Source organism: Eptesicus fuscus, chromosome 13 (assembly GCF_027574615.1).
Source record: "Eptesicus fuscus isolate TK198812 chromosome 13, DD_ASM_mEF_20220401, whole genome shotgun sequence".
NCBI classification, from domain to species: Eukaryota; Metazoa; Chordata; class Mammalia; order Chiroptera; family Vespertilionidae; genus Eptesicus; species Eptesicus fuscus.
The window spans coordinates 39,380,269-39,393,212 of NC_072485.1; the positions used below are offsets into that span (position 1 = coordinate 39,380,269).

The following is a 12,944-nucleotide window of genomic DNA, read 5'->3' on the forward strand; positions in this document are numbered from 1 at the left end:
GAGTCATTGATCAGCTGCTTCCTGCAAGCCCCCCACTGGGGACTGAGCCCACAACTCAAGCATGTGCCCTTGACTGGAATCGAACCTGGGACCTTTCAGTTCACAGGCCGATGCTCTATCCACTGAGCCATACCAGCTAGGGCAGTGGTCGGCAAACCGTGGCTCGCGAACCACATGCAGCTCTTTGGCCCCTTGAGTGCGGCTCTTCCACAAAATACCACGTGCGGGCGCGCACGTACCGTGCGATTGAAACTTCGTGGCCCACGCGCAGAAGTTGGTTTTCGGCCTGGGCGAGTGAGTCTATTTTGAAGAAGTGGCGTTAGAACACTCAAGGGGCCAAAGAGCCGCATGTGGCTCACGAGCCGAGATTTGCCGACCACTGAGCTAGGGCAATAAAAATATATTTAAAAAAAATAAAATAAAATGGGACAATGATAACTGGTGTTGAGGATCAGGTGATGCCTGACATCAGAATGTGTGAGGTGCCCAAGCCACTGGCCACTGGCTGCACTTGGCCAACACTGAGCCCCAGCAGGTATCTCCAGGCCACCAAGCAGGGCCGGGGCAGGTACTCCTGGTGGCAGCAACTCAACCCACTAGGCACATCCCATGGTTCTACCCACGAGCCCTGCTGGGCCGGGTCTCCCTGAGCCTGAAGGATTGAACTCGTCAGGGCACCAGACTCCCAGACTGACCACACCCAGGCGCTGCCCGCTTCTCTTTCTGAGCCTCGGTTTGTTCAATTGTCAAACGGGCTTGGGACACACAGTGCCTTCCACCTGGGACCGTGAGATGGAACGAGGGTTATAAAGTGTTCACACAGGGCCTGGGATATTTTACATGCTCAGTACGTGTCAGCTTTTATGATAGTTCATTTTATTTCATTTGTTTTTTATGATAATCTATTTTGAAATATTTATTTGGAACGTTCTGTGTGCTAGGCTCTGTTCTAGTTACTGGGCATACAGCGGAGAATAAAGCAGACACCATCCTTGCCTTTGTGCAACACACATCATAGTGGGATAGGCAGACGAGAAACAAAGAAAGGAAATTATGATCGAGAAAAATAAAGCTAAAAATGGCTGAGCGGTAGGGGGAGGGGCTGCAGTTTGACAGAAGATGACCTGGGGACGCCTGGTTGAGTAAAGACCTGAGGAGAGGAGGAGGGGAAGGAGGGAGCCATGCGGGTCCTAAGGGAAGAGGCCTCCGGGCAGAGGAGGCAGCCGGCAGTATGCGGGCAGGCGTGGCTGAGGGTGGGGTCTGGATTAGATCAGGGGAGGGTGGCCGGGGAGACCTGCAGGGGTTTGTGCAGAGCTGACCCACCCTGACCTCAGCTACAACGACTTTTGCTGGATCTAGGGCTGCCGCCTCCCCACTCCCCTGCCTCACAGCCTTGTGCTTTCTCCCACAGAACCAGCCTGGGGCCCCCATGGGCGCCTGAGGGCCGGGCACCAGGGCCTCGGGCACGAGCATGGTAAGACACCAGCCCCTGCAGTACTACGAGCCCCAGCTGTGCCTCTCCTGCCTCACGGGCATCTACGGCTGCCGCTGGAAACGCTACCAGCGCTCGCACGATGACACCACACCGGTGAGCACCACTGGGACCTGGTCGAAAGGACCCAGGGAGCCCCAGAGTCGGGGGTGAGGGGGGGCAGGGGAGGAGTGGGGGAGGGGTGTCAGCTCTGTCACTCTGCTGTGTGCCTCTGGACAGGTCAGTGCCCCTTCTGGGTTTCACTTCTCCTTCTGTAAAATGGGCCCGTGGCCATTCTTGAATCTCTCTGACCAGGTGGGGAAGGCCATTCTGTCGTGGGAATCCCCAGTTGTTAACGCTCTTCTGACAGCAGCGGGGCTGGTCTGCTCCCGCGGTCAGGGCAGGGAGGGGCGCTCCAGGAGGGGCACTCCAAGAGGAAGGGGTCACCCCAAGGTGAACAGAAGTTCTCAGCTTCCTGGCAGATCCAGACCGGCAGGCCTGCAGGTGGGGGTGCTGGAGGGGAGGGTGAGGAGGTGGGCCAGGCCATCGGGAGCCTGGGAGCTGGCAAGGCGGTGGCCTGGCACCAGGGCCCTGTCACCTGAGCCACGGGCCTGCCAGAGCTGGCAGCAGGTGCTCGGCCGGATAAGAAAGCCTCCTTCAGTGTTCGCTCCCCGGCCAGGCTCCGGGCTGCACTTCATCCCTGGGCGCTATCAGCCGGTGAATCGAGTTTCTTTTCTGAAGGAACCCAATTCCTTTAAGAAGGAATAGAGAGAGAGAGATAACTCGTGTTTATCTAAGAGCTTTGCTGCCTGAAAAACAACTTTCGTCTTCCTTCCTTGTTTGAACAAAGAAGCCAGCTTCCAAAGTCAGCTAGCCCCCAACCAGGCGGGCGGCCAAGGTCGGGCAGGCATCTCAGGGCTACCTGGATGGGGAGGCTGGGCAAGTTGCGCCCCCGTCTCTTCTGCTTCTCTGCTTGTGACCGTGAGGGACGAAGTGCTGGATGAGTCAGGAGCCTGGGCTCATGGCTCCCCAGTGGTGAGAAGCAGGTACCTGGTGGTAGCTGGCCTGATTCATGGTCATGCCCCCGCTCCCAGCAGAGAGGCAACATGGCAGACGGAGGCACAGGAGAGGAAGGGGCCTGCCCACGTCACAGAGCAGGTCCCTGCGCGGCTGGGGCGGCGGCCCTGCCTGGGACAGCCTCTCCGCCGTAGGTGGACGTAGGGTCTCCCCCACAGCGGTGCAGACTGTGAGGTCCGGAGTCAGGCAGACCTCAGGTTCAAGTTGTGCCTCTTCTACTTGTCCTGTCGATGTAAGAAACGTCCAAACCTGTAGAGAATTGTAATCGACTTTATTTGAGCCAAACTGACGACAGTGCTGGGAAGCGAGGTCTCCGATGCTCCGGGGAAGGGCGGTTTGCGGTTTCTCCTGTGCGTTTAGAATGAAGGCGGGAAGATCACAGGAGGGTGGGAGAAAGCAGGGCCGGCCTTGGCCTCCAGGACCGTTAACAAGACCCTGTGCTCCCTGAAGGTTAGTTCCACTTCCCAAGGGTCTGAAAAAGGCATTTCAAACCTGCGTTAACCTAGATGCACAGAAACAACGGACGGGGCTTGCTTGAGGCAGAGATGAACCTTTTGCTAAAGGAGTTAGGAGCCTGGGTGTGACTGCTCACCATGTCCCTCCCGGTTAGGAATGTGTGATGAGATCACCCCGTGAGGTTACTCTCGGTTAGGTTTCTGACAGTGCCCCTCTGTTGTCCGCAGTGTGCACTTGACTTTGAGCGTTCTCACCTATGAAATAGCACTCGCACCGCTCAAGGACCTGCTGGGCGGATGGCATGCGATAGCGACATGCAGTGACCGGCACGGTGCTAGCTGTGACTGGTCAGGAAGACCAGAGATTCCTGGGCCCCGCGCCTCGGCCTCTCCACTCTGAAATGGAGGAGGGGGAGGGTTAAGACTTTGGAATTCCTCGGCCACGCCGCTGTGCTCTGAGCTCGTTCTCCCCACAGACTGGGGCCGGCAGCAGGGCCTCCCCGCGTCAGGAAAGGCAGACGGGAGGGCAGCAGTCAGCTTCCCCCCGTGTGTCTGGTGCCGGGCGCCGTGCGGAGCACCGACACGCCCGGGAGCTGGGTGTCCCGGCCACCATTTCACTAGGGGAGACAGAAGCCAGGTTGTCCGTGCCTGGGCCCAGGTCACACCAGCCAGGAAAGGGCAGAGCTCAGATCTGACCCCAGCAGTGTAGGTGGAAAGCTCTCGGTGGGGGCGGGGAGACAGCTGAGGCGGAGGAGGGGAGAGCATGGCTGAGCTTCCACGCAGACAGTTCCCTGGCGGTCGCAGCAGACCCTGGAGGAAGGTGTATCTCCCAGAGCACACCGTTGGGTGGGCGCGGGCCAGCCGGTCCTCGGCTGTGGAGTCAGGAAGTGATGGGTCCTGGCTGTGGCCCGAACCGGGCCCAGAGTGGAGGAAGTGGGCTGAGGCCAGTTTTGAGCTGACTGGGAGCCCAAGTGGTGCAGGCGCTGCAAATACCAAGGTCTGGGGCCAGGTGTGGGGCAGAAGCAGGAAGGGTTGCAGGAGGTCACGAGCCAGCCGGCTGGGAGAGGGCAGAGGGCTTTGCAGCAGCTCAGGGTGGCAGGGCCTCTGCAGAAGGGGCTGAGCTCACCTCAGGTGACCCTGAGACTCCGAGCTGAGGATGAGCATCCGCCCCCCTTCCCTGTCACTCACTGGGCTCCTGCTTCCCCTCCCACTTCCCGGGCTCAGCCTCAGCCTCAGCCTGCTCACCCTTTTCTCTCCCAGTCCCTCGGAGACAGCTGGGTGAGGAGGGTGATGGGGTGCTGGCTCCCTGGCCTGACACAGTGACGGGGACAGCCCTCTGGTGTCTCAGAGCCAGGGCTGGTGCCGAGAAGGTGCTCCGTGCATTTTGGCGAACAAATGGAGGCCCTGAGTGAGCTCCGGGAGCACAGGCTGGGTAGGGAGGGGAGAGCCGCTCGGGCTGGGGGGGAAGGAGAGGCCTCAGCAAAGGGGTGGCGTCCAACTCTGGGCCTCTGCCTCTCCTCATCCCCACCGCGCCCCCTCCTTTGGGGACTGGCCCAGGCACTCCCTCCCCTCAGGTCCTCTTAGTGGAGACCCCCTGCATCTCCCAGCTCAGAAGCCTGGGGTCAAGTTCTTCTGTGAAGCCCACTTCTCTGGGCCCCATCTGTGAAATGGGGTGACAGTCGGGTGGTGAGGAAGAGGCATTGCACTCCCGGCTGGGGAGTGAAGTGTGAGACTGACAGAGAACGTGGACTGAGCACCTACTGCATTGGGGAGCATATGGCTTACACGCCTTGCCCTGTTCACTGTTGTAACACCCCTGGGGGGGGGGGGGGGCGTGTTTAGTTGTTACGCCCCACTTATGGGTCAGACACCGAGGCCATGTCACTCCTGCAGTCCGGGACAGATTTGCAGCAAGAGCCTCAGGAAGATGGAGGCTGTAGGGGAGGAATCCTGTGTTTTGAGTCCAGGTGTTTTTTTCACGAGAGCTTGCGAGAGGGAAAAGAACGGAAGGGCGGAGAGGACGTGGGAAGTTGCCTGATGCAGGAGAAAGAGCACTGGACCAGGAGCGTTTTGGACAAGATGGATAGAGTCTTCCCTGCCACACGAGGGACCCTCTGTGTTGCCCGGGCTGGGGCCTGGCCCTGCAGGACGGGAGGGGAGCCTGGGGAGGGTGTGGGGTAGAGAGGGCTCAAGTAGGAGCCCCCTCCCCGCTGTCCAAGCTGGCCTCCTTCCTTCCTGCCCCAAGCCTTGGCTCACATGGTCCCCTCCCCCCAGGACACACACTTGACAAATAAGGAAACAGGAAACTGAGGACCAGAGAGGTGAAGTGAGCCGTTCTCCTGCCCCGGCTCAGTGGGTGGAGGAGCCTGGCAACAGGAGGCGGCTCGCTCGCTCTGGGAAGGGGAAGCAGAGCTTTTTATAACCGGGGCTAATGAATTGGTTGTTGTCTGTGACTCATGACTCCAATGCTGCCAGTGAGGGCCTTGGTGGACAGAAGACAGTTCTCAGGCCGTGCCCACGGGGCCCTGAGGACTGCGCAGCGGTGGGAGGCAGCCCAGTGTCAGAACCAGCTTCTCGGTAGCAAGAGGGATGCCGGTCAGATGCCTGGAGGAACGTCCCAGCCCAAGACACTGAAGGAGACAGTGGCCGTCGACCCTCGCACTTGTGTAGTCAGCCTGCCTTTTGCAGGCTGTTTTGAGGCTGTTGGACCCCGTCCATCTTAAGGATGGGGCTCCAGGCAGAGTAAGTGATTAATTCAAGCTGCGGAGGTACAGGCACAACCTGTACAGCCCCTGCTCGCACCCCCAGTCCTGCGCCCGCTCCCCACTTCCACACCAGTCTTGTCTGGGAGGCACTGGTCACTTATTCAATCAACAAACCACCATGATACCTGCTCCGGGCCTGGAGGTCACAGGTGTATCAGACCCGGTCCCCCTTCCCCGAAGGGCTCCTAGGCAGGCAGGGGAGCAGACAGACAAGAGCTGACACACCCAGACCACCCAGGGGATCGCTGCCGAGGCCAGGAAACCCCAGGCAGGAACGTTGGCCTGCGCCGGTGCCTGAGAGAGTTACACCATCGTGCCAGACTGGGGACGTGACCCTGGCAGGGAGCTGTGTGTACAGTGTCCTGCACTTGGGAACTGAAAGCATTTGGCTCCAGTGTGAGGAGGGGAGGGCGCCGCCTGAGGCTGGGCCGGAGAGCCTGCACTCACCCTGGGCAGACTCGGGCTGTGCAAGGGCCACTGTTGGTTAAATCTCAGAGAAAGAGTGCTGAGGGGACTTAGTGGAGGTGGGGAGGGCAGGGGGCCCGGTGAGAACGGCTGAGGTCTCACCTGGGGGTAGGAGGATGCAGGGAGGTAGTGAAGGGAGGGATCTAGAGACACCTAGAAGGTGCAGTCAGCAGGCTGGCTGTGGAAGAGGTTGGGAGTCTGACGATGCCTCTGTCGGCCCATGATTTCCAGCCCGGCAGGATGAGGCCACCATGCTGTGCCCAGGAGTACGTGAGAGGGGAGAGTGGCCTCGGTAGAGTCCAGGAATGGTGCAGCGGGATGGGTGGGACACAGAAACAGAAAACTCCCCACCCCCAATTGCCTACCTCCTAGGATGGGAGCAGTAGACACCTGCTGTGGGGGTTTCATCAGCACCCCTCCCCACACACAGCCCCTGCAGCCATCCCACAATCACTGCCCCCTTTCACAGCTCTGCCTGAACTCTCTTTGTCTCTGCCTTTCAAGGCTCATTGCAAACGAGAGGCCCAGTGCACGAAATTTGTGCACGGGTAGGGTCCCTAACAGCTGCCGGCTGCCCGCTGGGGCCTCCCTTCCCCTGGCTGCCTACCGCCGCCACCGACCAGGGACTCCCTCCGCACCCGCCTTGGCCTGACGCCGCCCGCTCACCTGCTCCACCATCCCGCTGTGGTCTCACTCTTGTGGGGGCCCATTGGGGCCGGCAGCACCTCCACTGCCGCCTGCTGCCAGCGCCGCGTTGCTGATGCCCTCCATGTTCCACACTGCCCCGTGGTGGTCAGGGCATATCTAACTCCCTGTCGGTCAAACTCCTGCCCATGGGGACAATTTGCATATTAGCCTTTTATTATACTAGTATAGGATGTCTATTCCTCTAAGTTCCCCCCTTCCCCCACCAAAAAAATGAGTCAGGTCTCTCTCCTGCCTTCCCTCCCTCCCTGGGCTCTCGCAGTACCTGCCATGTGGAGTGTGACTTCCTGTGTCTCCCACTAGACTCTGAGTGTTTTGAGGAAAGGGCTTGGCTCAGGAGGGGCTGGGCAAGGACTGGAGGGATGACTGAGCCCTGAGCTGGACGAGGAGTGAGGAAGCCTGTTAGGGGAATGCGCTGCCACCCCGTGACTGTGTGGAGAGGCAGGATCCCAGTGAGCTCACAGGTGTGGGGTGGTCGGGAGAGTGCAGCTGTGAGCTGCCTTGCCCTGCCCCTGGCTGAGGCTGGCAGGGAAGGGTGCAGACTCAGCTATGGGACCTCTCAGGCTACCCTTGGGGTTGGGGTTGGGCTCTGCCAGTGTACAGGAGGATTCAAGGCTGACGCCCCACCTCCCTGTTCTATTACCGCCATGTGGGCCTATGACAGGGATGGGTGTGTGGCAGGGAAGAGTGGGTTCCACTTGGGAATCAAGGAGGGCTCCCTGGAGGAAGCAGCCTTTGGGACCGGATGCGATTAGCATCGGCCAGAAGCACCTGGTGGGCATTCCTGGCCAAGGGAGCGGCACGCAGCCTGCCCTCTTCCCTGCCTCCTCCGGTGACTTAGTGCGTGACCTGATGCAAGGCCAGACCCTCTCTGGTCCCAGCTTGTGTGTGGGTTAGATGGCGATGCATGTTCATGCCCCAAAGCTCCGGGGAGATGAGGGATACCAATGTGCCTCACGTCCTTTACCAGAGACACCGCTGCTCCCGCCTTGGGGAACCGTGTCCTACCACGGACTTGCAAAGGGCTGGCGGCTCCCTTCTTCGGGGCTTTGGGGGAAAGGGGCCCAGCAGGTGAGAGGGGCACCCTCTGAGCTTCCATTTTACCATTCCTAAAATGGGGATGATAAGCCCCCATTCCAGAGGCGGGCAGGGAATGTCTGGCCCGCGGGCTGTACAAGGCCCTCGGAATCATTTGGTCTGGCCCTGCCAAGGCAATCAGGGGTGAGTTAACGAAATGTTGGACCAAACATAGCAGGCTGATTTTTAAGTTGATGGTTTTGTACGGCCTGTGAATGACGTTATACATGGCCCTCGGCAGAGAAAAGGTTCCCCACCCCTGCTGAACCCTACAGGGCTGCTGGGGGGATAAGAAGAGGGGAGGTGGTATCCTTGCATTGTGAGAGAGAGGACGGGCTGAGAGTGCCCGGGTTGTGGCAGCACCGGGAGCTGAGGATCTATCTCTGCAATAAAGCCATGTCATCTCTGGCCTTTGGGGAACCCCCCCCCCCCCCACACACACACACCCACCTAGCTCTTCTCTGAATGTTGTGAGGGGGGTATGGCCACGCCGTGCTCCTGGGGAAGTGGTCACGCCTTGTTCACCACACTCCTGACAGCCTTGAGTGGCTGCTTAGGGAGTGTGGACGGGACAGCATGGTGATGGGGAACAGCAAGGCGTGCGGCCACCCACCACCCTGTGGCAGGGCCCTCGAAGGGGCTCTGGGGTCATCCCTCCTAAGACTCCCAGCTCTTCTGCTCGGGTCTCCTCTTGGACGGATGCAGCCCACAGGATGGGCGGGAGAAACTGGGCGCTCCGGCTGGGCCTGGTTCCATTCTCCTGCCTAATGAGCAGCTCTGAGGACCTCCCCTCCCCTCCCCCCCCGCCCCCCCCACCCCACCCCACCCCACCCCAGCAGCAGAAGGGCAGACAGAGGCCTAATTGCCCTGCTCTCTGGAGCCTAGAAAAATAAATCCAGCCTCTTAGGCTGTCAGGAGCTGGCTGGGGGTGGGGATTCTCAACCCTTTGCCTGCGAGGCCCTCATGCTGTCATACGTCTCACATCTCCCCAGGCCACCCCTCCCCCAAATCTCCTGTGTCCGGGCCAGAATAATCCTGCCAGGGCCTGCCCACCTCTCCCTTCCGGGAGCTCCCCGCATCTTTCCCAGCTGACATTTCCCGGGCTTTTTCTGTGCACCAGTCCCCCCATTTGGAAGTGGGTGAGGGTCAAACAGGCTGGTGATTGGAGGAACTGGGCACCCAAGATCTGGCCTGCAGGCGGGCAGACTGGGTGGATAGCACCCCTCCATCTCTCTCTCCAGTGTGGTGCTCTGTGGTGCTGAGGGCATAGCTGGGCTCTGGGACCTCAAAGCAGAGCCAGGACCACAGGGGTGGCCCAGGGGCCAGAGCCCCGCCATGCGGAAGAAGCCGTACCAGGCAGGGTCAGCACATGGGGTGAGACAACCCAGAAGCAGACCACACACATCCGAGCATGCGCCTCTGTGCTCACTGAATGTGGGAGTTGTTGCACGTGTCACAAATGGCACCAGGACAGCGGAAGCATCCGTTTGGTGGAAGTAAAACGAGATCCCTGCCTCTTACCTCAAACCAAAATAAGTCCCAGATGGATTAAAATGTATTTTTGTTCTCTTGAGGAAGCACACATTTGTTGAGAAGACTCAAACAGCTTGGGAAGATGTAAAGTCAAAGAAATTCCAGTCTTCATGCTTTAGCGATAAGGCTTTCCAACCTCTCTCCATACACGTAGACATCCGTACGGAGCTCTAGATAGATGGCTGTAGAGAGATGGGTTACACACAGATTTAAATGCAAACAGTGAGGCCAGGAAATGACCACTGTGAAATATGAATTACATATGTAATCTTGGGCCACCTTCCTTAAACGTGAGACCAAAGGCAAAACCCATAAAAGGAAAGAGATAAATTTGACTGCCTAAAAATTTAGATTTTTATCCAAAAAAAACCCACTTGATAACAAAATTAAAGTCACATGACAGAATTAAAAAATACACCATATGTGAAGGTTAATACTCTTACATAGAGAAAGCTTTTATAAGCCCATAAGAAAAGAAGCCATTTCCCCAAACAAAACCTGCCTGGTTCTGTGCCTTTGCACCGTCACTCCCTCCCTCTGCCTGAATCGAGGCCCCCTGACTTGGTCCTCCTAAGCAAGCCCACTTCCTCCAGCTTTGCTGTAGGCGAAGCCTCTTGGAGGCCCTCCGTACCTGGCAGTGTGCTCCTCAGCAGCCCATGTTACCCTGTTCGCCACACTCACTCCTAGGACTGGAGTTGCCTGTCGGCCGGTCAGTCATCTGGGTGGGTTGCTCAGAGTGGAGTCCAGGCCCGATTTATATTCCAGTGCCGGCACCAGTGTGTAGCACTCCTGCAAGAGAGTGGTGGCGAGGACCTGGAGGGAGATGCTGGGATTCAGTTTGGTTTAGGCCGTGAGGTAGGGATCTAGTTGTATTTTTTACCAAATAGATGTCCGGATGTCCCAACACCTTCTGTTGGATTCTCTAGCATTTCCCTACCAATTTACCCTGGACATGTCCTGAGTCCATGCTCCCAGGCCATGTCCCCTTTTTGGGGTCTCAGATTTTTCCATTTCCTAATTGGACCTTCAGAGGACAAGGCGAGAGGACCTCTGAAATCCTTTCTGACGCTGGCATTCCAGAGGCCCTGCCCTGGCATTGCCTGTGACCTGCTGTGTGGCCCAGGGCAAGGCCCTGCCTCCTGCGTCTGTCTCCTCAGTCAGACAAGGATAATTACACGTCCTGTTCCGGGCTGCTTTGAGACAGTTGGGACTGGGGGCAACCAGGCCTGGGTGTGGGTTCTGGTCCCACCATTATGTTTGCCCTTCTTGATTTGGGAGAAATCACTTCCCCTCTCTGAGCCCTGGCTTCCTCCAACTAGACTATCCCACCTGCTTTGCAGAGCTTGGAGAGGATGAGATGAGATGGGGGCAAGTAGAGAGCTCTTAGAAGTCCCTACCCCCCACCCCCGAGCAACCACCAGCTCTGTGAAGAGCTCACACAGGGCTCTGTCCTCCGTGGCCAGTGATGTGGGGCTATGAGACAAGATGGGGCAGCTGCCGGGCCGGGGTCTTCTTTCTCCATCCCTGTGGCTCCGAGGGCTGCAGCCTGCAGGGCCAGACCTGACCTGTGTGCCCACTGATCCGGGCACCCACCTGGGCTGGGGGTGGGCCATCTGTTGGCTCTCCTCAGCAGCCGGAAAAATGTGGTGCAGTGCAGGGGGCGGGCGGGGGGAGACTTGATCACTGTCTTCACGTAATTAAAGGGCTGTCAGACGCGAAATGATAATTACAGGAACGATCCTGGATTTGGCGATTTACAGCTTACATCTGTAATCTTGTTCAGGCTGGCAGCCCTCCCATGACATAGGGGTGATGTCATCCCTGTGGACAGGGGGAACGGAAGCTTGATGTCCTGATTGACTGGCCCACAGGCACCTGGCTAGTGAATGAGAAGGGAGGGCTCTGGATTATATTCCCCCTGGTCATTTGACCCCAGTATTTTTTGCCCTTTTGCGGGGCTTGTTCCGTGTGGTATCAGAGAGCCAGCTGCGGGGGGGCAGTCAAGGAGACGGGTTCAGCTGCGTCTCAGGGAGGGATGGAGAGAAGAGAAGTAACTCCGAGGGCCCTCCCGTCACCAGGCACCTTGCAGGTTCTACTGGTCTGTGCCACCTGCCAGCCCCGCTGTCCCATTTACAGAGCAGGACCCGGGCACTCGGAGACGATGAGTAAACGTCTTCTCCAAGGTCACACATTCAGTCGGTAGCCAGCCTGGGGTTCAAACCCAGTGTTGCTGGACCCCCGGACGCAGCCTGTCCCTATCCAGCTTCTCTTGGAAGGTAGAACTTTCGGGCCAGAGGACGACCAGGCAGCATCCGAGGGAGCCCGCCCATCCCGGGAGCTGCGGGAGCAGAAGCCGGCTGAGCTCCTGCCCTGGAGGCTAAGAGGCCGCTCTGCCCCGGGTGACAGGCCGGAAACAGGAGCTCACTATGGATCCGAAGTCAGGGAGGTGGCTCCTGCCAGGTGCTGTCCTGACATGGAGTTCAGGGTCCTGGTTCTATTTGGGGACCCGGGGGAGGTGTTCCAAACCCGCAGGGTCCCCAGCAGTGGAAGGGAGCAGTGTCTGTGCACATCCTGGCCTGAGGTCGCTGTCCGGGCCACAGGTAGCAGCAGCAGTACTTCCTGTGTAGGGTGGGGGTTGGGGGCTCCGGCCCTGCTCCGTGTCTGTGACTGTGACTGTGACTGTGTGAGCCCCGGCTGCTAATAAGCTCTTGCCACCGTTTTTCTCTGAATGCAGAAGGTTCTGGGGTGGGCGGGACAGATGAAGGAGGAGAGAAGAAGACGTGACAATCAGCATGAGGCAGTGAGAAGAGAAGGAGCCGGGTGTTTGGGGAAATTGGCACACTGGTGCTTGGCAAGGATGGAGGGTCTCATCTTCCTGGGGGGAGGGGGGACAAGAGTGGGAGGAGATGAGGCTGGGGGTGTGGGCTGAATGCCTGTGGCCTCTGGGATGCTGTCACAGCCACGGCTGGGAGAGGGAGCAGTGCACAGCCAGGGCCCATCCCTTCCCCGGCTGCTCTCGGCCTCCTCCTCCTCCTGCCGGCTGCACCTGTCAGCGCAGGGACTGCTTGACCTTTGTCCTGCAAAGGAAGGAGGCTGGCGTGTCACAGGGGCGCCTTCCCTTGTGGCGTGGGGCCGCCAGGCTCAGCCTGAGATGATGTCTGGTCTTGTCCACCGGCGCCCTGAAGCCTCCTTGCATGACGGCTACCAGCAGCACACATCCTCTGTTCCTCATACCAATCTAAGCACTACCTGTGCCCCACAGGATGTGGGCCCAGGGCACACAGAGATATCTCAGCCACCCCTGCCCCGAAGGAGCCCACAGCCCTGCAAACTGATCCACATGAGGCTGCGTGTGCCCCTTGGCGTTCATCACCTCATTTAACACCAGCCCTCCGA

At 58.9% G+C, this 12,944-nt stretch overlaps 1 protein-coding gene across 1 annotated transcript in view; it reads left to right on the forward strand.

Moving 5' to 3' along the window:
• Positions 1–12,944, forward strand: part of GDPD5 (glycerophosphodiester phosphodiesterase domain containing 5) — an 89,892-nt gene that overhangs the window by 45,938 nt on the left and 31,010 nt on the right. The window contains exon 3 of the mRNA XM_054725629.1: positions 1,412–1,588. Within this exon, the coding sequence (XP_054581604.1) occupies positions 1,472–1,588 (117 nt within the window). The 5' untranslated portion in view covers positions 1,412–1,471. The remainder of the gene's footprint in view (positions 1–1,411; positions 1,589–12,944) is intronic.